The sequence below is a fragment of the Pyrus communis genome, chromosome 9 (assembly GCF_041283825.1).
Source record: "Pyrus communis isolate YQ-2024b chromosome 9, ASM4128382v1, whole genome shotgun sequence".
Taxonomy (NCBI): Eukaryota; Viridiplantae; Streptophyta; class Magnoliopsida; order Rosales; family Rosaceae; genus Pyrus; species Pyrus communis.
This window is the reverse complement of record NC_142573.1, coordinates 11,616,211-11,637,500: the sequence shown is the minus strand read 5'-3', so window position 1 is coordinate 11,637,500 and position 21,290 is coordinate 11,616,211. Positions and strand designations below refer to the sequence as shown.

The 21,290-nt window shown below is 38.6% G+C and overlaps 5 protein-coding genes and 1 pseudogene across 14 annotated transcripts in view; 1 reads left to right on the top strand and 5 right to left on the bottom strand.

Annotated features, from left to right (window-relative positions):
• The window catches only part of LOC148694262 (uncharacterized), a 2,703-nt pseudogene extending 2,328 nt beyond the window's left edge, over nucleotides 1-375 (bottom strand). Inside the window, exons 1-2 of the transcript XR_015966768.1 lie at nucleotides 262-375; nucleotides 1-154 (exon numbers count right to left, since the gene is read on the bottom strand). The exon at nucleotides 1-154 is cut by the window's left edge and continues 2,328 nt beyond it. The product of XR_015966768.1 is annotated as an uncharacterized LOC148694262 (transcript). The remainder of the gene's footprint in view (nucleotides 155-261) is intronic.
• A 68-nt stretch (nucleotides 376-443) lies between these two features.
• On the bottom strand, nucleotides 444-3,001 carry LOC137739685 (peroxisomal (S)-2-hydroxyacid oxidase GLO4-like). Of its 5 annotated transcripts, none has more exons than XM_088700310.1 (7): nucleotides 2,630-3,001; nucleotides 2,167-2,314; nucleotides 1,965-2,089; nucleotides 1,828-1,874; nucleotides 1,675-1,752; nucleotides 981-1,131; nucleotides 444-900 (listed from the first exon to the last, which is right to left on the bottom strand). In XM_088700310.1, the coding sequence occupies exons 2-6, from the start codon at nucleotides 2,307-2,309 to the stop codon at nucleotides 1,099-1,101; spliced, it is 426 nt and encodes a 141-aa protein (XP_088556436.1). In that variant the 5' UTR covers nucleotides 2,310-2,314; nucleotides 2,630-3,001; the 3' UTR covers nucleotides 444-900; nucleotides 981-1,098. The 5 variants fall into 5 exon arrangements, with proteins under 5 accessions (XP_088556436.1, XP_088556433.1, XP_088556434.1 ...); XM_088700307.1 differs by having other exon boundaries at nucleotides 2,167-2,403; nucleotides 2,630-3,000; XM_088700308.1 differs by having other exon boundaries at nucleotides 2,167-2,368; nucleotides 2,630-3,000.
• A 1,876-nt stretch (nucleotides 3,002-4,877) lies between these two features.
• On the bottom strand, nucleotides 4,878-8,013 carry LOC137739683 (peroxisomal (S)-2-hydroxyacid oxidase GLO4). 2 transcript variants are annotated; one of them, XM_068479345.2, is made up of 12 exons: nucleotides 7,874-8,013; nucleotides 7,428-7,575; nucleotides 7,226-7,350; nucleotides 7,090-7,136; nucleotides 6,937-7,014; nucleotides 6,687-6,811; nucleotides 6,440-6,497; nucleotides 6,263-6,325; nucleotides 6,058-6,127; nucleotides 5,733-5,833; nucleotides 5,454-5,558; nucleotides 4,878-5,347 (listed from the first exon to the last, which is right to left on the bottom strand). In XM_068479345.2, the coding sequence occupies exons 2-12, from the start codon at nucleotides 7,568-7,570 to the stop codon at nucleotides 5,168-5,170; spliced, it is 1,095 nt and encodes a 364-aa protein (XP_068335446.2). In that variant the 5' UTR covers nucleotides 7,571-7,575; nucleotides 7,874-8,013; the 3' UTR covers nucleotides 4,878-5,167. The 2 variants fall into 2 exon arrangements, with proteins under 2 accessions (XP_068335446.2, XP_088556432.1); XM_088700306.1 differs by having other exon boundaries at nucleotides 7,428-7,637; nucleotides 7,874-8,005.
• A 486-nt stretch (nucleotides 8,014-8,499) lies between these two features.
• Nucleotides 8,500-11,969, bottom strand: LOC137740558 (uncharacterized). The gene is made up of 9 exons (XM_088700305.1): nucleotides 11,488-11,969; nucleotides 11,239-11,357; nucleotides 10,968-11,082; nucleotides 10,824-10,885; nucleotides 10,541-10,592; nucleotides 10,148-10,259; nucleotides 9,844-9,942; nucleotides 9,630-9,757; nucleotides 8,500-9,534 (listed from the first exon to the last, which is right to left on the bottom strand). The coding sequence occupies exons 1-9, from the start codon at nucleotides 11,676-11,678 to the stop codon at nucleotides 8,793-8,795; spliced, it is 1,620 nt and encodes a 539-aa protein (XP_088556431.1). The 5' UTR covers nucleotides 11,679-11,969; the 3' UTR covers nucleotides 8,500-8,792.
• A 1,452-nt stretch (nucleotides 11,970-13,421) lies between these two features.
• Nucleotides 13,422-17,194, top strand: LOC137740557 (3-oxoacyl-[acyl-carrier-protein] synthase II, chloroplastic-like). Its single transcript, XM_068480400.2, has 14 exons — nucleotides 13,422-13,532; nucleotides 13,981-14,350; nucleotides 14,505-14,710; nucleotides 14,788-14,991; nucleotides 15,194-15,304; nucleotides 15,383-15,478; nucleotides 15,575-15,620; nucleotides 15,713-15,792; nucleotides 15,875-15,943; nucleotides 16,045-16,129; nucleotides 16,267-16,421; nucleotides 16,500-16,580; nucleotides 16,762-16,821; nucleotides 16,916-17,194. The coding sequence occupies exons 2-14, from the start codon at nucleotides 14,038-14,040 to the stop codon at nucleotides 17,033-17,035; spliced, it is 1,626 nt and encodes a 541-aa protein (XP_068336501.2). The 5' UTR covers nucleotides 13,422-13,532; nucleotides 13,981-14,037; the 3' UTR covers nucleotides 17,036-17,194.
• Nucleotides 17,195-17,652: 458 nt separating this feature from the next.
• Nucleotides 17,653-20,642, bottom strand: LOC137739602 (25.3 kDa vesicle transport protein SEC22-1). Of its 4 annotated transcripts, none has more exons than XM_068479226.2 (6): nucleotides 20,386-20,642; nucleotides 19,643-19,847; nucleotides 19,118-19,278; nucleotides 18,849-18,995; nucleotides 18,688-18,764; nucleotides 17,653-18,123 (listed from the first exon to the last, which is right to left on the bottom strand). In XM_068479226.2, the coding sequence occupies exons 2-6, from the start codon at nucleotides 19,828-19,830 to the stop codon at nucleotides 18,040-18,042; spliced, it is 657 nt and encodes a 218-aa protein (XP_068335327.2). In that variant the 5' UTR covers nucleotides 19,831-19,847; nucleotides 20,386-20,642; the 3' UTR covers nucleotides 17,653-18,039. The 4 variants fall into 4 exon arrangements, with proteins under 4 accessions (XP_068335327.2, XP_068335328.2, XP_068335326.2 ...); XM_068479227.2 differs by having other exon boundaries at nucleotides 19,643-19,906; nucleotides 20,386-20,617; XM_068479225.2 differs by having other exon boundaries at nucleotides 19,643-19,865; nucleotides 20,386-20,617.
• Between the last annotated feature and the right edge of the window lie 648 nt (nucleotides 20,643-21,290).

Sequence of the window (21,290 nt, the reverse complement as noted above, 5' to 3'; positions counted from 1 at the left end):
AATTGACATTGATTCTCAACATACATCTGCTCATCGTTATGGATATATCACAATATACAGATTTACGCTACGCAAAGTTTCATCAGCGCAAGAAGTTACTTCCAAATTCTTCAATCGAGCTTCAACCCTTCTGCGACGGTTGTGACCGCATTTGCTAAACGAGATGCATAAGATATTATTCAATGAACAACATAAGTGTCAGCAAAACAACATATTTGTAATAAAGTAGGATGACACAACCGATTCTTTATGTCTGCCTACCATCGACCGAATATGGGAGCATCGACGGTTAGGAAAGGCTTGGTATCCAGCTTTTTTCAGCTCTGCGAGGTATCTCAGCTGATATTCCCTCGTAAACCTGTTCAGAAAACCGTTCTGTTTGATAACTTGATGAGCTCTGATAGGCTGGAAGGGATAGTAACTAATAAAATAGAAATCAGAGCTACCGAAAATTGAAACGACCTCAAGTGAGAATAAGTACATACAATTGAAAGAACCGAACAGCGTTGCAGCTGGAAGCAACCTCCTCCACGGTACAGGAAAACCTACTGGACAAAATCTACAACGGAAAAGCTACAATTCAAATAGTAAACAACGCGTATTAGCTAATGCATGTCGTAAGTTACTCAAACATATATCATTATGGTGTTACATGAAGCTGCTGTTCTAGCAGTAGCAACCTCTCCTGTATTCGATATAAAAGAGCTGGTAGAAATTAGTGTCCTAACCCAATCTCAACAGAGAACTCTTGAAAGGCGGTATATAGATTTTAGATCTTCGGGGTGAGCTGGCTGCTGCCTTGCAGTATGAGCAATCATTATCAGCGCTGAGATTTTGTACCCCAACACAGTATTTGACATGTCTATTCAGCTAACTTCGACAAAAAATCTAGGCCGTGACCTGGAACAAAACACACGAATCAGTCAGTCACGTAATATTATACTGCATTACTTCACAGTAAACATCAGCCGGCAGTTTACATGATTCTGCAAAATGCTTCAACGTTCTCCTGTAGCATGTGCTCGTCCTCAGCTCCCCCTGTATAGTAATCGCAGTGCAGTTTCGGAAGGACTTGCCTAGCCAGTTGTTGAAATTCATTCACATTGACAGGTTCTGATGATGCCATTTATCCTTGAAAACATACAAATTCATTAGTCAACCGATTGTTGTCAGTTTTTGCGTTTCAAGCAATCTAGCTGCCTTAAACACCAGAAAATTAAATCAATGGGGTTGGTTAACACATTCATCCAACTACTCAAAATTCTTTTTTATTTTTGTAATCTGAAAAGTATTACTGCAGAGGAAAAAGCTTCAATATGGTAAGCGAATACACCATTAAAAACTACAAAAATTAAGAAAGCATGATGAACTGATGAAATTTATTTGAGAGTTGGAAACTTATTTGCTGAATTACTGATTAGAGAAAAAAGAAAAAAACTTTCTTTGTGGGAATGGGGCCTGAGAAAGTGGAAGAGCATAGATTCTATGCTCTTCCACTTTCTCAGAAGAGCATAGAATCATGAAATGCGTGTTTGGCCAATTATTTTTCAAAAGTGAACTTTTCTTTTCACTAGTGGGCCACTCTTGATATTTTAAGGATAGAGACTTAAAAATGAAGGAAATAAGAAGAAATATCACTGTAAAACAAAATCAAGCTAAAGAGTGAAAAAATACATATGGTTGAAAGAACCGAACAGCATCGCAGCTGGAGGCAACCTCCTCCACAGTGCCGCTAGATATACTGGACAAAATCTACAACGAAAATACTACAATTTATACACCAAACAACGCATATTCGCTCAATGCATGTCGTAACTCATAGAATACCATTATGGTGTTACATGCAGCTGCTGCTCTAGCAGTGGCAACCTCTCCTGTATTCGATATAAAAGAGCTGGTAGCAGTTAGTATCCTAAACCAATCTCAACGGAGAACTCTTTTGGAAGGCGGTTTGGATTGTAGACCTTCGGGGTGAGCTAACTGATGCATAGAAGTCGGAGCAAGCATTATAGGCGCTGAAATTTTGTAACCCAATACGGTAGTTGACATATCTATTCTGCTAACATCGACGAGAATTCTAGGCCACAACCTGGAACAAAGACACAGGTATCACTCATGTAATTATACCATATTTTCGAGCATTTAGCAGTAGATTTAAATGTTTACGTGATTCTGCGAAATGCTTCAACGTTCTCTTTTAGCGTGTGCTGGTCCTCAGCTCCCCCAGTATAAAAGTCATAGTACATCTTCGGAAGGGCTTGCCTAGCCAATTCTTGGTACTCATTCACATTGACGGGTTCGGATGCCATTTATCCTGGAAACATAAACATTAACGACTCCTAGCTTTCGAGTTTTCGAGCAATCTATCCTAGATGACACCATATAGTCACTGAGTGAAAACTACTGAAAAAAAAAAACACTATATTTGACTTGGAATCTCAAAGTTTGATGAAACATATTACGCTAAATATTCAGAAAGTCCTGAATTTTATATTTTCCTGCCTCAAAAAATATATGCAGGACAGCATGAAAGTTCAGAATTAGCACTAAAACAATTAAGAGAGCTGCTTGAAATCCACTAGACAAAGAAAGCATAATGATCCATCCACTCAAACCAACACAGACTAACCTGTGAGTTAAATTCTTTGCTGAATTTTGGATGAGAGAAATGGAGAACCGTGCTTGATCGACTAGTTCTGCTTTCGGGTTTCGAGCACTCTAGCTGTCTTAAACACCAGAAAATTCAATCAATTGGGTTGGTTAACACATTCATCCAACTGCTCAATTCTTTTTAATATTTGTTTGCACCTAAAATGTACCCATTTTTACTCATTTGGGCCATTTGGTATTTGGAGGATTGTTGTCAAAGAAGACTAATTTGGAAGGATATTTGGCTGCAAGTGGGGTAGTTTGATATTATAATAATGCTTTTTCCTTTTGTTTGAGTGATGGAGGTTTGCCAAGAGCTTTGTTTAATTAAAACAAATGCTTGCTTTTGGATTGGAAGATAATATGCAGACGCGGAAGTGGACATATGGAGGAAACAAGTCACCTTACTTCTTTTAATTATTAGTTTATTGCAAGTAGTGGAGACATGTGTTGGAAACATGCGGTGGAAGTGCAAGTTGGCCTTTTTAAATATTATTTCACATGCAAGCTGGCAAATGGAATGCATGCGGACAGGATTGGTGTTCTCAGCAAGGGGGCTCCCTCATATCTCTATATAAAGAAGCAGAGGCACAAGGATTAGGGACACTCAATCAATCAAATAAACATACAAACTCTAATCTCAATCTAGATTTGCATCCAAAAGTTGTTATCAGCCCAGATCCCAGTTCTTTTAGCAATAGATTCCTTAAAAAAGCTGTCTTTTGTCTAGTTTATTAGCTCTGCTACTCATCCGGTAGTATCAATCTCCTACGTAGTTTATGTATAACTCATTTCCAGTCATTTAGTTCACAAACAATCTATAATACCAGTCATTTACTTTCCTCTGTCATTTACATTTCCAGCAACCTTGATTTGAGCCACTCCCACTCAATGGCACAATCTCTTGGTCAGAAGTCGAACTCAGGCGCAACCTCAATCATTCAAAACCCGTCTACTAGCGGCATCTAGTAGTGACACGCTCGCACCCGCCAATTTCATGTTTAAGTAAATTCCTAGCATGCCTGCGAGGCCCATGATGAATAACAATATTTAGTAATCTGAAAAGTAATACTGGAGAGCTAAAAGCGTCAATATGATAAGCTAAATTAGCTAATACACCATCAAAAACTAAAAAAAATTAAGAAGGCATGATGAACTGATGAAACTTAGACCTGGTTTGGTACTGAGGTGATTCTGAAAAAAGCTGCTATCAAAAAAAGCTGGGAGCTGTTTTTGTGTTTGGTAAACACTCAGCTTCAGCTTTTTTTCACAGTTTTGGATGAAAAAAAGCTAAAAACAAAAAGCTGCAAAACCTAGCTTTGAAAAACCGGCTTTTTTTCACATCTGTTTTACATAAAAGTTTACCAAACACTCTAATGCTGCTTTTTTTTTTCAAAAGCATTTTTACAAAAAAGTTTACCAAACACTCTGCTGCTTTATTTCACAGCTGCTTATTCTCACAGCACAGCAGAAGCAGTTTTTTTTCAAAGCACAACAATACCAAACCAGCCCTATTTGAGAGTTGGAAACTTCTATGCAATTATTGATTGGAGAAAAAGGAAAAAACTTTCTTTGTGGGAATGGGGCTTGAGAAAGTGGAAGAGCATAGAATCATGGAATGCGTGTTTGGCCAATTTTTGTTCGAAAGTGAACTTTTCTTTTCGCTAGTGGCCACCCTTGATATTTTAAGGATAACAGTTTGCGTGTAAATAGTAATTTCTTTTTACACGACGACGTAACATCATTTCATTGTACACAAATATTATATACGGAATCAGACATTCTTTTTACCATCATGTAAAGATCATCTATAAAAGAATAAACAGTTCGAATTATAACGTTTGTATGTGAAATGACGTCACACCGTCATGTTAAAGAAGATTTGTTTTTTCTTTTTTCGCTACATCCAAAGATAATGACTCTTGAAATGCAATTAAATGGTGAAAGCAACCTGGATGGTAAATTGACCGAAAATTCTCTATGCATTGACGTCATGGTTAAAATTGAAAAAAAAATTATTTTTCAATTTTCTTCTAACTTGATCCCATTTATTGGTATGATTGATTATTTAGGTATAAAGTGCTCCTCAGAGCTTTGGTACGTTGCCACGGTTTGATAAAATCTAAAATCGAAGCGATTAACCAATATGAGACTAGAAACCAAACGATTAAGCTCTAAATGATGATTCTACTACCCTAAAGCAATCAATCATATAAACAAATGAGACCAAAGCTAAAGAAAATCGAATAGAAGTGGAATTTTTTTCAAACAAGTCTTGTCTTTAAGAAAGTTAAATTACAACAGCTAGTTTTAGAATCTGCAGTTTACTGATGATCTCACTCCATCCACGTCTCTGCATAATATTATTTTAATCGATGCTTTTAAAATAGGAAAATGATTCCCGCACAACCTATTTCTCCTTCTGCACACCTTTGATTTATTCAATCCAGAGACGGGAAATACACGGGCGTTGAGGGAAAGAAAATAGGTGTGCGGAAATCACTTTCCGTAAATTAAATTAGAGCATTGAATGGAGTTTATCACTTTCTGTTCTCACATGGCTCCTGGTGATATCCCTAATACTAGGACAGCCAGAAAGGGCCATTGTGAGCTCAAACTCGTTCTTCAGCATTTCGATCACCCGCCTCACTCCCCGTTCTCCGTCTGCTGCGAGGCCGTGGACAACAGGCCTTCCCACCTTCAGTAAGATGTGCATTGATCAATGAGAAAAGCCACTATAGTAGAAGCAATTTAAGGAATCATATCAGGAGATTGACAAGCAATGTGGTGGATATGATTCTTACAAGGACAGCTTGTGCACCAAGAGCTAACGCCTTGAACACGTCTGTTCCTCGGCGTACTCCTCCATCGAAAAGAATAGGAACTTTTCCTCCAACAGCATGAACCACCTGAATACATTATGGATAGAATATGGTGATTGAACATTCTTACGAAGTTTTCGAGTCGGCTTGTAACAGCAAAAAGCATTTGCACGTTTTCTTCTAATGTGGAAGTTACACCATTTTTGTGTCTTAACAAGTTACGCCAGAAAAAAAAATGATGAATTAGAGATAGAGTTGCACCTCTTCCAGGACAGAAATAGTGGAGGGAGTATAATCCAGTTGGCGGGCTCCATGGTTCGAGACAACAATCCCAGCAACACCTACTTCCACAGCCTTTCTTGCTGAAATATGGTAAAACAATAGGCATTCAGAAGGGATAATTGGGGGTACGCCAACTTAAACAATTGAACCAATGTATCTCAAACATGGGGTTGTTTGAGTAACAAAAAGCATGCCATGTTTTGGATTCGTGAAGAATTAGAGAACATTTTCTAGATCTTTCAGTTTGAGTTTTATATTTACAGAAGGTAAGATATCAAAATATGGAGCCTTGATCATCAGTTACCATCTTCATGAGTGAGTACCCCCTTGATTAGAATTGGCAAGTTTGTAATAGATTTCAGCCATCTTATGTCCTGCACACGCGAACAACGCAATAACTAAGCTTCAAGAAGAAAGAAACCACCTAGCACATCGGCACATAATAAGTTCTCTAACAGATTGTCTACAAGCATATGAAAACGCAATCAGACGAGTCTACTGATTTATACCTCCCAGCACAGAGAAGCATCATAGGCCACTTTGGCAAAAGCTTCCAAGTTCGACCCTTTATCCTGCAGAGAAAATGTCATGCGTGTGGAGAAAAACGAACCTTTCACTTGGATGATACAGCTGAGAAACATTGCACATTTGGACTAAAGTGTTCAGGATTTAACTATTCCACTCACAGAGTCTACTTTGGTTGATATAAGGCCTTCGAAATTCCTCAATGGAGGTGCTACCATTCTGCAGCAGTTGTCACAATCATGTTTCAATCGAGATAAACAAGATATAATTCGATGTACCACATAAAATTTAACAGAACAACATTCGACATGATATTATACAGAAAAGTTCCCTTTCCAATCATACTTTAAAAGCAACAAATCGCAAAGCATGGAGAAATAAAACAATCAAAGAAAAAAATGGACAAACTTATTCTTTATGTCTGCCTCTCTTCGACCAGGTCTGGGAGCATCAACCGTTAGGACAATAGCCTTGTATCCGTTTTCTTCAGCTCTGCGAACTATCTGAGCTGATATATCTCGCCTCTTGAAAACCTGTTCAAACAAAGTGTACCGTTTGACAGTTTGAGATCTGATAGGCAGGATAGAGACTTAAAAATGAAGGAAATAAGAAGAAATATCACTGTAAAACAAAATTAAGCTAAAGAGTGAAAAAATACATATAGTTGAAAGAACCGAACAGCATCGCAGCTAGAAGCAACCTCCTCCACAGTGCAGCTAGATATACTGGACAAAATCTACAACGAAAACACTACAATTTATACACCAAACAACGCATATTCGCTCAATGCATGTCGTAACTCATAGAATACCATTATGGTGTTACATGCAGCTGCTGCTCTAGCAGTGGCAACCTCTCCTGTATTCATTATAAAAGAGCTGGTAGAAATTAGTATCCTAAACCAATCTCAACGGAGAACTCTTTGGAAGGCGGTTTAGATTTTAGACCTTCGGGGTGAGCTAACTGATGCATAGAAGTAGGAGCAAGCATTATAGGCGCTGAAATTTTGTAACCCAATACGGTGGTTGACATATCTATTCTGCTAACATCGACGAGAATTCTAGGCCGCAACCTGGAACAAAGACACTGGTATCACTCATGTAATTATACCATATTTTTGAGCATTTAGCAGCAGAACTAAACATTTACGTGATTCTGCGAAATGCTTCAACGTTCTCTTTTAGCGTGTGCTGGTCCTCGGCTCCCCCAGCGTGAAAATCATAGTACATTTTCGGAAGGGCTTGCCTAGCCAATTCTTGGTACTCATTGACATTGACGGGTTCAGATGCCATTTATCCTGGAAACATAAACATTTACAACTCCTAGCTTTCGAGCAATCTGCTATATAATCACTGACAACTACAAAAAAGTATATTTCACTTGGAATCTCATTGTTTGATGAAACATATTACGCTAAAACAATCTTAAAATGTCAAATATTCAGAAACTCCTGAATTTTAGATTTTCCTGCCTCAAAAATATATGCAGAACAGCATGAAACTTCAGAATTAGCACTAAAACAATTAAGAGAGCTGCTTGAAATCCATTAGACAAAGAAAGCATGATGATCCATCCACTCAAACCAACAGACTAACCTGTGAGTTGAAATTTGCAAAACCCTGATTTGTTGCTGGTTAAATTCTTTGCTGAATTTTGGATGAGAGAAATGGAGAACCGTGCTTGATCGACTAGATCTGTTTTTGGGACTGAGTGAATATTTGATCCTTTTGTTCCCTTTTAAGAAAATTATTAGATAATATTCTACATGTGGGGCCCGGACATGTTGGCTTGGAGCTTATTTTGGCACTACTTACTGTTTACTTTCTATTTTTCCAGTTTTTGAATAACTCAAAGCGCTTTCTACAATGTTTCAAACAAGAAATGGGACATGATTTTGCAATAGAACTGTGATATTTAATTTTTTGTGCTTCAAACAAAAGCACTTCCACCAAAAACCCTTGCGAGCAGAAGTGATTCCTACTTGACAGACCGTTAACCGTCTTGAGCAATAGGGTTTGAGTTGTTACTAGGTGCAGCAGCTCCAGCAACCAGACTTTGAGTGGGAACTGTGATCAGACGCAGTTGCAGTAGGCAAAAGAATCCCTTGAGATATTTTGATGCTTATGAAAAAAATCAAAGCATATGATACTTGATACTTGTATCTAAAAGATGGTGCACAACTAAAAGCTGAAACGGGAGACTTCACGGTTAGTATAACAAGGAACAACGAAAAGAGCTGTTTCAATTGCAGAAAAATAGCGGGAACCACATATCTCGGAAGCTACTGAGCTTCGCCAAAACGTTGTTCACCAGTCACAGAGAAACAAAATAATATCAGCAAAATTGAACTAGCTGAGCTAGATTTCTCATGTTCATTCAATCACCATGTTCCTCCAGAACTGCTATTGCTTCCTCTAAAACCACCTTTGCACGTGAGGCACCTGTCTTCCATCATCCTTCCGCTGTAATTCTCTCTCATTTCATTGGAAAATTTGCCGCTGTCTCCTTGATAACTCAAAATTCCTTTGCTGCGGAGGCCACCTCTCTTCCCTCATTATTTTCATGAGAAAACTTGCATCTCTCTCCGTAGTAACTTTGCTGCTGAGACCACCTTTCTTCCCTCACTTCATTTTCATGAGAAAACTTGCATCTCTCTCCATAGTAACATCTACCCTGAGCATAATGTCGGCACATCTGCTTTTGCCCTCGTGGACACGTGGGAAGGAAGTGGTTTACACTTGCCAACGGCTGTCTTTGATGACCCTGGAATGATTTTCCTTGGACAGTATAAGCATTAGATTTGTTGTCATAGATGTTAACCAGAGCCTCTCCGGTTCTATTATACACTCTTTGTATGTTGCTTGGATTTGTACTCGCATCCAAGTTCTGAGAAGCTTGGTTGAAATACCTATCTTGCATTGTAGTGTTCCTTCTCAGTTGAGGCTGATATGTCACTTTTCTGGAATCAACAAAAAAGCCCGAGCTTATAGCTGGAGGTCCTGTGGCTGGCTTTTGCGAATAGGCAGTAAATTCTGATTGGTGAGGTTGAGTTGCTGGTTTTGCTGAATGAGAAAACAATCCCAACTGCTGAGCTCCCGCTTTCATGTTTCCTGAACCAACTGATATACCAACTGGTTGATGTAGGTTTGCTGAGTTAACAAGTGAAACAGATTGTTGAGGTTGAAGAGATGATTTCAGCACCGAGGTTGAGTTCAACTGAGACTTGTTCTTTTCCGGTCCTCCCTTTCTTGAAACCCTGAAGTGCAGAAACGACAGCACAGATGAGTGAAGTGAGACAAATTAGTAAATACAGACATAAAAACTAGTTTCAAGTGCAATCAGATCTAATACCGATTTGTCTTGAGCACTTTCCTTATTTCCTTCTCTTGGACCCGTGCTTCCCTGTCAGACCTAGCAAGAGATCCCCTAGAGTGCTTTTCCATCAAGACTTTCTGCCTCTCCCCTTCATCTTCCCATTTCTACAGTTGACAGCAAGAGTTGATTATCTTAAAAACGGTTACCAATGACAACGATGACAAAGGAACAGAAGTTACTTAGAGCAGACCTGTCTCAAAGTTTTCAACCGGTACAGGTTCCGGCCCTTAATTAGGAGGGGATGGAGTGGAGGAAGTGGTGTCTCCCCTTTGCTCCAGAGTACTTCAATCTGCTCAGCATTTACAAAAACAGCACTTTTAGCATATGAAAATAAGAACTTGCTTATTGAGTTCTAGGTGTCTAGCTACGAATCTTGAGTCAGCTAAAAATCTGGTGCTTATTACTTTCCATCCACTCTAATTTCATGCAAGCTCTATTTCAATCTAAAAATACATATTCATCTCGTTAACAAAATCATAAATACTTTGACTCACTGTAAAGGTGTGCTGCTGTTTAGCAGCTCCATAGCTTTCTTTCACAATCCTACCTGCAACAATCCTTGTTCCACATGGAGGGCCTCTTCCACTCCGCGATGCTATGTCAAACCTGCAAAATAAGAAAAGATTAAGAATAGAATACCAATGCACACGGTAACAATTTGTGCGGCTAGTGGAATAGAGAGTAGCAGCACAAATAGTGAACATTCACTTCATCCTAATTCCCTGTCTTAATGAGAAAGAGAATAGTTCAGGCAGCTTCAAATCAACTAGAAAATACTTTGATCATATTCCAACAGTTCCCATTTTTAAACAAAGAGCAAATGCTGTTCCAGTTTATCTCCAATTGTAAAAGGAAACAAAAGAACACAAATACAAACAACGGCTTACATTTCATAAACATTTTGTTCAAACATGACGACGTCGCCAGTGCATGCATCCCCTGGACAAGGTCACATTACTCTTCAGTTGTTAAACATAGAGGAACGAAAAATGTTCAGTACACCACTCTCAGTGAAAGCAAATTCAACATACACAACGAATGATATCATTGAAAAGATGACCTTAGGATTTTCGGGCAGCGGGGAACAATCCTTGTTTTGACACATGGCCTTTGGACCGAAGATAATAATGCTGGTAATAACAATTTGCCATGAACTTATCAATTATATACCTTTACAATTCAAAACAAAGGTAGATGCCGGGTACTTGTTCTCACCTCCACCATTCAAAATCCTGCAAAAACACAAACAAACTTCAGAAATGGGGAGAAAAAAAAACTCAGATCTCCAAAAGCTACCAAAGTGGCTGAAATTACTCTAAATGCTCCTTAATGCGCCAAATAAGCGTGTCTTTATTTCCGGTGAGTCTCAACCCGTTCTTCCTAAGGTACAGCTTACATTGCTCCACTTTGAGTTTCTCAATCTGTCTAGCTGCCACCAAACAATCACACAGAAACCAAACTTATCAAAACTGACAACGACCACATTTTGCATTTTCACAATCGATTGGCCCAAATTGACATCTTATTGATCTCAATTAGCCCACAATTCACAGAATCACATTGGTACTCAAATTTCTGGGCTAACCTTCAATAATCTTCTGAACATTTTCAAAGCTTTGTCTATCCTTCTCGTCCAGCTCAGGCACAACCACCTCCTGTCCATCAACTTCTGCTTCACTACCGACATCATTATCCTGAACAATTCTGCAAATCGAACAATACCCATTTCAATTCCAACCCTTAATCACTCATTAATCACAGATTAATTCAAAATTTAAAGACAAACGAAAGAACCCATTAACATAGATTTCTTTCAGGTAAACCAGACACTAACCGAGCCTTTGATTTACCCTTGATCGAGAGATTTGAGAACTTGGCGTGGGTTTCTTCGAGAATGTGGTAAGCCGGGTCCTTCATTGACTCATCCGAATCGTATTCTGGGTCGGACTCGGACTCACCGATTTCCCACAAGTCTTCATCTTTTTCTTCGTATCGACGATTTTTGGATTGCTTAGGGGCAGCCATTGATGGGTTATCTTGGTTTATTGCTGAAACACCAGAAAGGGTTCTTTTGAGCTAAAGGTTTGGGCGGAAGGGTGGGAAATTGAGGATTATAAAAAGGGGAATTCTCAATTCTGAGACCACGCTGCACACATCTCAAAGAGGGATGTTTTATACGACCGTTGGAATCATGTAACGGTAGAGGAAAACAATTTAAATTTTGAAAATTTACAAACTCACAAAGTCTTTTCTTTTGCTAGATATTGGGGAAGGAGCCCAAGCCCAGGATAAAATTTTTCGATCAGGCACCAAATTATGTGACATGTTTGATCAACCTTACATATATGTTTCGAAAGCCAAACTCAAATTAATTGTAAAAGTCGTCCAGTTAATATTCGGTGTTGCATTAATCACGTTATAAATATGACACGTTCAATTCTCAAGTTGGGCTATTCTCGGTTCGTTTACCGTTACCAGAGGAATACTTATAAGTTTCTTTTCCTCTTCTTATTGATATGCTTAAATTCGGGTAAGCCCGCCTGGCCTGAGGTCTCGTTAAAAGCTCTGCCGAAGCAGAGCAATGACCTCGATCGTTGTGGTGTTCGTCCCCGCCTACGGATCAATTGACATTTTTCACAAATTTTACGAAACGGAGGCCCTTTTTCTCATATTCGTCATTCCTTGTCTTAATTCCGAAACCGGCAAGCTGAATCCCTAAATAAGAATCTCTCCAAGCTCTAGCTAGGTTTTGTATAGGGCAACCTTCATTCTCATACTCCAAACAAGGTCATTTTGATGTTAAAGCCTAGCTAGGTGACCTTCGTTTTCCTAATTATTCTCTGTTATATTTACGAGCACGTCTAAAGGTAGCCACCCCGTTACACGTGGACATCTATCTTTGACAAAAGCGGGATGCTTTATGGTTTAGCACCTTAGAGCATTTCCAAAGGAGATGTCAAATTTTAAACATCAAAATGATAGTTGATAGCTTATGTGGCAATTTGACATTTTGTACAATATTTTGCTCCATCCGAATGTTAAATAATAATGTCATTTAATAAACTTTTTAACTTTTTATCTTTTTGTGGAGTCCAATGATTAAGGCAACCAATCAAATATTTCAAAAACATAACAACATTTATTATATATTATATTAATCTATTAAAATATCATTTAATAAATTTGACATCTGTTGTCAAATTTAACAGCAAAAGACTTTGCCTTCAAATGACTCAGTGCCACCTAAGAAATTGAAGGCTCAGTTGAAGACAGTTTGCTGCCATTTTTATTCTGTTGTATGCCTATGTGGCAATTTTGACATCTCATTTGAAGATACCCTTAGACTTTTCTTCTTATATATTGTGGGAAGTTAAGCACTTCATCTGACTTGATCCCCAAGCCTCCTATGTTACAGGGGATGAAAAGCCAGCAACTTGTTAGGAGTACGTTTAGCTTTGATATTTTTATTTTTTGGTGTTGATATTGTACTTGTGCTTATGACGACAAATATGACGTCTTTGTTTTTCGACACACATTGTTTCCAACCAAATATTATCTTTGATAAAACATGGGCACGTCACGAGTAGTGCTAGCTCATATGACACCACAATTTTGTCAACACTACGAGTTTACGAAATATTGACAGAATGCCGGTTTATAAATTCTAGGAAATGATGTGCCCGCAGGAATATTCAGAATGCCATAGAATATCTTTTAAGCATCCTTTTTAAGCCGATAAATAAATACTTGGGTCCGTTGCTTCACTGCATGAAATTAGGAAACCGCCAGCTTGCTGCTTTTGGCTGGCTTAATTTTGCAGTTGCGGATGCTGATGTAGCAGTATACCGCTTTTTTGTTAAGCAGAAGCCAAACCAACTTGTAAGTCTTCCCATTCAATTTTAGTTTCTATAGCATGGGGATAGAGGTGGAGATGTTTGAAATTCTTTGTCGAGTGTTATCCCCCGGAATTTCTTTCGTGTGGGAAAGAAACTGCAACTGAGATGTTACTGTGGCGGTAGTATCCTGAGCCATTTGCGTACCGTTTTACGCAAGTGTTATCACTAGTCTCCTTGTTTGGGGCACTGCATGCCTGCCTTTTCTTCGTGAGAGCACCAAAGTTGCTAATTTTTAGGAAGAGAGAATTTGTGTGAGGAGGGAAGTTAAAACATTTTGGCTAGACAGTTCAAACATCTAACTTCCCTTATTTAAATGGTCTTCTCAGTTCCAGGAAAATAATATAGGGTTTATAGAGGGTTTTTGGTTCTTTATGCATGCTTGATTTGGCTTCTCAATTTTATTTTTCTTATATATTGCAACCCTTTTTTAGATTTTCCATCCGGGGAACTTCTTGGTTTTGGCTGTGTGAATTTTCTCATTGTCTTCAATGGCTTCGTCTTCTGCGCGTATAGTTTCTTCTTGCATATCTTCTGCACATGAGAAAGACCACCCTATGAGGTCCTCTATGTTTCAGTCTCCTAAGAGAAAGTTTCAGGGGGCGAGGAGAAAGAAACTCATTTTGAAACGCAGCTATGGCGTCGGTGTTGCTTCTGCTAGCAATTTGAGCTCTTGCCTAGATTTTGAGCCGTGTGACAATTATTACAATTTTGAAGTAATGTATGACTCTTTGGCTTTCTTTGGGTCAAAAACCGCGTCGAGGACTGGAAGGCAAATGCGCATGAATGGGGTTGTTCACTCTGGTAAACAATTTATGCATTCGTTTTTGAAAGTGACTATTTTGTTTGATTGTCATGGATTTCGTTGTAGTTAAGTTCACCCTTGTTGCTTTCTAAGTACTTTATAGATCTGATAACTCTTAATGGTTTTGATCTGCCATTTTGAACATGTTGTTAGGCAAAACTATCGCTATGCCTGTGCAAAATGCAGAGGAAGTAACAACAAATAAAAAACTTCTAACGAAACAAAGGCGGGTTGTTGTTACGGGATTGGGTGTGGTAACCCCTCTCGGACATGATCCAGATGTCTTCTACAACAGTCTTCTTGAAGGTATCAGTGGCATAAGTAAGATAGAAACTTTTGACTGCGCGCAATTTCCGACAGTAGGTTTTCTTTGCCTCAGTTTCATTCTGTTGCATTGCATCTACATTTGTTGACTCTAGTTTTCCTTTTACAACAGAGAATTGCTGGAGAAATAAAGAGTTTCTTAACAGACGGATGGGTCTCACCGAAGATCGCTAAGAGGGCAGACAAATTTATGCTTTACTTGATCACTGCCGGGAAAAAGGCATTGGCAGATAGCGGGGTCACAGAAGAAGTTAACAGAAATTTAGATAAAAGTAGATGTGGAGTCATAATTGGCTCTGCACTCGGAGGCATGAAAGTAAGTTAAGCTTTATATACAAATTAGCTGCAAATTCAGACAGCTAGAAAATTTCAGTTTTGACTATCGCTCGAGTCTTGAGGCACGATGTGGAATACAGCACGAAATTTATTTTCGCGTGCACTATCTAGTTACTTCAAAAGGTTCAAGAACTAGGTTATGTATCTTCTACTTTTTACCTACTTATGATAAACTCGGTCAGGTTTTTAATGATGGAATAGAAGCATTGAGGATTTCGTACAAGAAGATGAATCCATTCTGTATACCTTTCTCGACAACTAACATGGGTTCTGCCATGCTAGCTGTGGATTTGGTAAGTTTAGAGGAAGTGTTAGAATCTTCGGATAGGTTTTTGAAACCTTTTAGCCATATCTAAGTTGTCGAATTGCAGGGTTGGATGGGCCCTAACTACTCAATATCTACAGCTTGTGCAACAAGTAACTTTTGTATGCTGAATGCTGCATATCATATTTCGCGAGGTGAAACAGTAAGTTTTCACCAGCTTTTAGACAGACATAATATACAATGTGCACTTTGGATCATTTAACCAAATGCTCTTACCAAAACTTGCTGAAATTTGCAGGACCTGATGCTTTGTGGTGGATCCGAAGCAGCCATTATCCCCATAGGTGTACTACTTGTCATTCTCCATATCGTAATTCAGTTTACAATCCCTGCAGCGTGTGAACTTACTCGAGTTTCATGGATCATTAAAGTGCAGGCTTGGGAGGGTTTTCAGCGTGCAAGGCGCTGTCTCAAAGGAATAGTGAACCGACCAAAGCTTCATGCCCTTGGGATATTGTAATTCATCTTCTCTCAGCCTCAAACTAGGATTTTCGTATCCCTCATCCCTAACTTGAAATTTTATTTGCTATTTGAAAAGAATCGCGACGGATTTGTCATTGGAGAAGGAGCTGGAGTTTTGCTCTTGGAAGAGCTAGAACACGCTAAGGTTTGCCGCAAATCAATCTCTGTATTTTTCCCATGGATCATTGAAGTTTCGTGCATCCACATATTTCCGCCTCAACCCCTCTTCTTCCCCTCTCATTACAGAGAAGAGGTGCGAAAATCTATGCCGAGTTTCTAGGTGGAAGCTTCACTTGTGACGCGTACCACATGACTGAGCCTCATCCTGACGGTATGTATAAAACTCTTTTAACCACCAGAATTTCTCCATGCAGGACGTGAGAACAGACGTGCATCAGTATCGCATTGATATGTCGAAAATGACTTGATGGTTTGCTCATCACCCTCCATCTTTACGTCTAAAACCAGGGACAGGAGTTGCTCTTTGCATAGAGAAAGCATTGGCTCAATCTGGGGTCAACAGAGAAGATGTGAATTACATAAACGCATATGCTACGTCAACACCAACGGGTGATCTGAAAGAATATCGCGCTCTAATCCGATGTTTTGGAAATAATCCAGAGGTGAAAACGAAACATCTTTCTAGTCATTGAAGTTATCAGGTGACTCTGGTGCTGAAAAACTATTTCTGGTTATTGCAGCTAAGAGTGAACTCCACAAAATCCATGATTGGTCACCTTCTGGGAGCCTCAGGTGCTGTGGAAGCTGTTGCAACAATCAAGGTCAGTCAGCCTCATGTTTTAATTTCGTCATTCATCACAGTCTCTACTTTGTTGGACGAGGTTATGAGATCAGTTATCATGGACGACAATTGTTGAATACAAAAAAAGAACAACTTGTTTCTTTTGGCTTGCAAAGAAGACTTAAGAATAGATTCATTGTAATCAAATCTTGAAAATGTAGGCTATACAGACGGGATGCATCCATCCGAACATCAATCTCGAAAATCCAGACAAAAGCGTGGTATGCATCTCTAGTCGTTTATAATCAAATTTTACATTTTCACAGAATATTTTCAATGCATTTTGTTTCTAATTTACATATCGGAAATGAGCAGGATATGAATGTGATTGTCGGTCCAAAGAAGGAGAAGTTGGACATAAAAGTTGCACTCTCCAACTCATTTGGTTTTGGTGGACACAACTCTTCTATCTTATTTGCACCCTACAAGTCATGAATACTACAGAAATTTGTATAGATGTCAAATTTGGAGATTTGAAAACTCCATCATCCCATATCATTTGACAAGATATTGGCCAAAATCCATTAATGTGAGGGCAAATTTGTTTTCTGATTGTTCTGCCATTTTTATCAAAAATAAGATCCTTTCAATCTATTTACTTTTAGTGAAATTTTGTTGATAGCGAACAACGTTGTATTCTTTGTTAATCCAAGCGAAACTGGAGGAGAGAGATTAAACTTGGGACCTTGTGTGCACCGGTGAATGCTTTAACCGAGCTACAAAACCCCAGCCCTTGCAGAGCACTAGAGTTGTCTGAGCTCGTTTGGTATTGTACATGGTTCTGTATTGCTTTATATGACACGACCCGGCTCATCACGAAAGCACTTACAAAGTTTTGTGCAAGCTCATTTAGGTATGGCTCAACGGGTTAAAACTGGCAACTAAAATCGCTATCGAGAGAGCGTTTGCAGAAATTGTGCACAACAGAATGTATTGATTTTGTCGATCTTGTAGATGCAAGACTAAGATCAATTGTGTATGGTGCATTATTGTGCAAGAATCATAAACAAGATAACGCAATCGACAGAATGCACCGCACAAATGCGCTCCTGTTGATAGGCACTGACCAAACGCCACAAATAATATTAGACAGTCAGTGAATTTTGACAATGTATATATAAAACAGCAAAATCTACTCCCTTGTACTTAGTAGTATGATAACTGATAAGATCTGACTCCTCAATCTGTTGTTTTGAGGGGTCTCTCTTCCGTAAGGGCGGATATGTTCCCATCAGCAGAGGTTCTTACAGAATTAATTTTCTCAATCAAACTCGGCGTGACCAACAAAAGTAACCCCGAAACATCTTTTAAATCTTTCACGAGGATAAGGCAGCCAATCTGAAGTTCCCAAGTCCCGTATGGAACGGAAACAGTCCAGCGCAACAAACAGAAGCCCGTCAAAATTGCCACAAATTCAGAACATAGATGAAGCAGTTTGATCACCAGAGCTTTGTTTTGACCCAGAAAAGGAGGAAAACAACTCCAAGCACAATGGCAATAGGCGCGTACTTTCGGATCAGAGCCTACAATTAACAGACGTGTGAAATGATAAGTTTCTGCTACATTACTTTGGCAATAGAAGTTACATATGACATAAATTCTTTGACATAAGCAGCTCAATCTAGAGAACTCGCGGCAGATTGGAGAAGGCAATATTCCTAATTCAAACAAATGTGGCTAGAAAGACCTACTTCGTACAAAGAAATACTCAATTATTATGGATTAGCAATAGCACCAGCATACAGCACCATCGGCAAACAGCTACCTGAGTTTAATAAGCCCAGTGGCATGCATAACTAACAGCTTTTGAACAAGTATTCAAGTAAACAAAACAAAGATGTCATGTAAATGCCTCAGCCACAACTGCATTCGTACTCACCACAAGACATTACAATTTGATTGAATTTGAGACACACAAAAGATGTCCAATCCAAAGAATATGGTAATGGAAATGATTGGACGCTACATCATTCATACAGGAATCAAGGATGGGGTGTAAAGGGAAATCATATGATATGTAATGTTTGGGAATCCATATAATATTAGTTTAAACTGGTTCCTATCATGGCTAATCAGATAAGACTAACCTGTCGATTCAAATCTCTTGCTTTATCAGCATATATGCGAGATTCTGATGTTAAACGGCTCGACATTTGACTGACCTCTGCAAAATTGAAATTCAGGAGGAAATTTATCACATGTACACGAACAAACAAACTTCCATCTAGAAGCAAATAGAGAGACTTACGGTCCAACTTTTCACCAACACCAAGCACTTCCTGAACATTGCGAGTCATTATTTGGTGGACTTCATACAGATCATCATTCAACTTTGCAATATTCCGCTGAGTGCGAGTGTCCTGGTACAATTTCTTTGTTTTCTGTATGAATGTATCTTTTAAACACAAAAATGTGGAAGGAAATCAAACCCAGCAAAAGGAGAACAAAAATGTAGATAATAAGTACACAAGTCTAACATATGATATGACGGACAATAGTTTCTGGCAATAGACCTACCGAATTTAATGAATGCATAAGGTCTTGCAGCAGTTTCAATTTGGGTCCCATTAACACGCTCAAACTCATTCTTGAGATCTTCAAGGTATTGGAAGGCAAGTTTCTTTGGATAGGCACGGTCACACATTGTCAGGTAACACACACGTCCTTCGATGATATAGCTAAGAACAAATGTCAAGGTAATAACAGTTGTACGCTCTTCCTCTAACGAGAACAATCAATAACATAGCATTTATATAACAGCATCAACAAGACAATTACTGAATGAGCAGCTTAAGTTTTAATGACAGCAACAGCTACGTGAAACTAACATACTGTCTTCCAATATAAAATTAAGTCAACCGATTTGCAACAAACCTAAGACACATTTATCAACAAAGTTTCACAATTATCACTATTTGTATTGCATCTAAATCCTGTCCAGGAGCTATAAGGGGATTGCACGAACCTATAGCTAGTAAATTTATCAACATAAAACAAATTGTTTCAACTCAATAAATCATGAAGACGAAGCGACAAGGATACTGGAAAACAAAAGGTCCAGTTTCAACTGACATCCTTGAAGGCTCATTTTGTCCGGTTGATAAGTTCTTGAATAAAGCCTTGACTTGTTGTTTGTAGAATTCAGAGTCTGTTACATCACGGCCATCATCCAGTCCCTCTGCTAGTGGAAGACCGTCAGTAACACGAGCAATCATAGTCAGTTTCACCATCTTCGCTTCACAACTTCCTAGCAATGCGAAATTAACTGTGCCACGTCAAGATCATCAAATACCAGATCCAGGATAGCTTGAAAAACACAAATGACCCAGAAATACAACAATAATATACACACATTGTCAGACAGCCTTACATTATCTCTGCATTATCTTCCTTCGAATAGAGCTTAAACGTGCAGTCTTAGAAATTGGGCTTCCTATTCCAATACAGTTAAAACCCAAATCCCATCTTCCATATCAAAAAAAATTAAATATCAAACGAGACCCAATTTTGTTTTTATGATTAATCGGGTTTTTTTTTTTTTTTTTTTTTTTAAATACTGATTAATTGGGTTTTTAGCTAACAAAAATCAAAGACTGCCCAATTCTGAAATTCCAGTTGATTGATCCCCTTAACCATCTAAACCCCTTTGCCCCTAAAAATCCCTAAACTACAATTTTTATCCAAAATCATAAAAAGAAATGCAGTGAAATCCAAAAAATTTACGATAAATCTGAGAAATTGATGCAAAAAACGAAAACTTGAAAACGAATTTGGAAGACGTATACCTGCTTATAGCATTGATCTGAGGAACGGTGAGGACGATGGTGCAATCTGAGTGAGAAGAATTGAGAGAAGCTCTGGAAAAACAAAAGGGGGTTTTCGAGTACCAAACAGAGCAAATAAGGGTTGGCCTTTTAGTTTAATCTGCGATCTCTGCGTGCGTTTTATGAGGTTGTACGTTGAGATTGCGAAGAAAGAAGTTTCAAAGGTACAACATCTTGATGCTGCCAGGCTCGTGAACGACGACGAGTCGGGCCGCCCCATTTAAACATCGATGTCGGTCGGGATAGAATTGAATATGGGCCGATGCAAGAAACAGGCCTGAGTCGCCCGCCTCGCTCATGAAACAAATAGTTAATTTTCTCTCACTTACACGTGGCAGAAAGATAGTAAGTGATTTTACCTTCTTAGAGCATATCCAAAGAAGTATCTCAACAGGGATGACCACGGTATAAAATGAGTATAAAATAAATATATAACAAAATGAATTTTCAATGGCTCGGAAAGTGAGTCCTTAAATATATAGACTCACCAAATACAAATTGTATTGAATTCCCTCACATTTAAGGAGTGTATAGAGACAATTTTTAGTTGAAAACGAGGCCCATAATCTTGATTGTAGCTTTTAATTAATAAAAAAATGATTAACAAAAACGAAAAATGTGCACCTTGATTGGAAAACCGTACCCACAATCTTGATTGAAGATTTTAATTTTAATTAATTAAAAAAAGGTTTTTTTTTATTTTTTATTTTTTTTTTATTTTAAGGAGGACAACTGGTGACAAGCTACAGTTATCCATCTCTTTCGGGGGCAGGGAAGACTTACAAAGATATTTTAACCTTCCCCTGATCACAAGTGTGACTTCTACACCAGTAGCGGGTTTCAAACTTAAGACCTCTAGTTTTTAG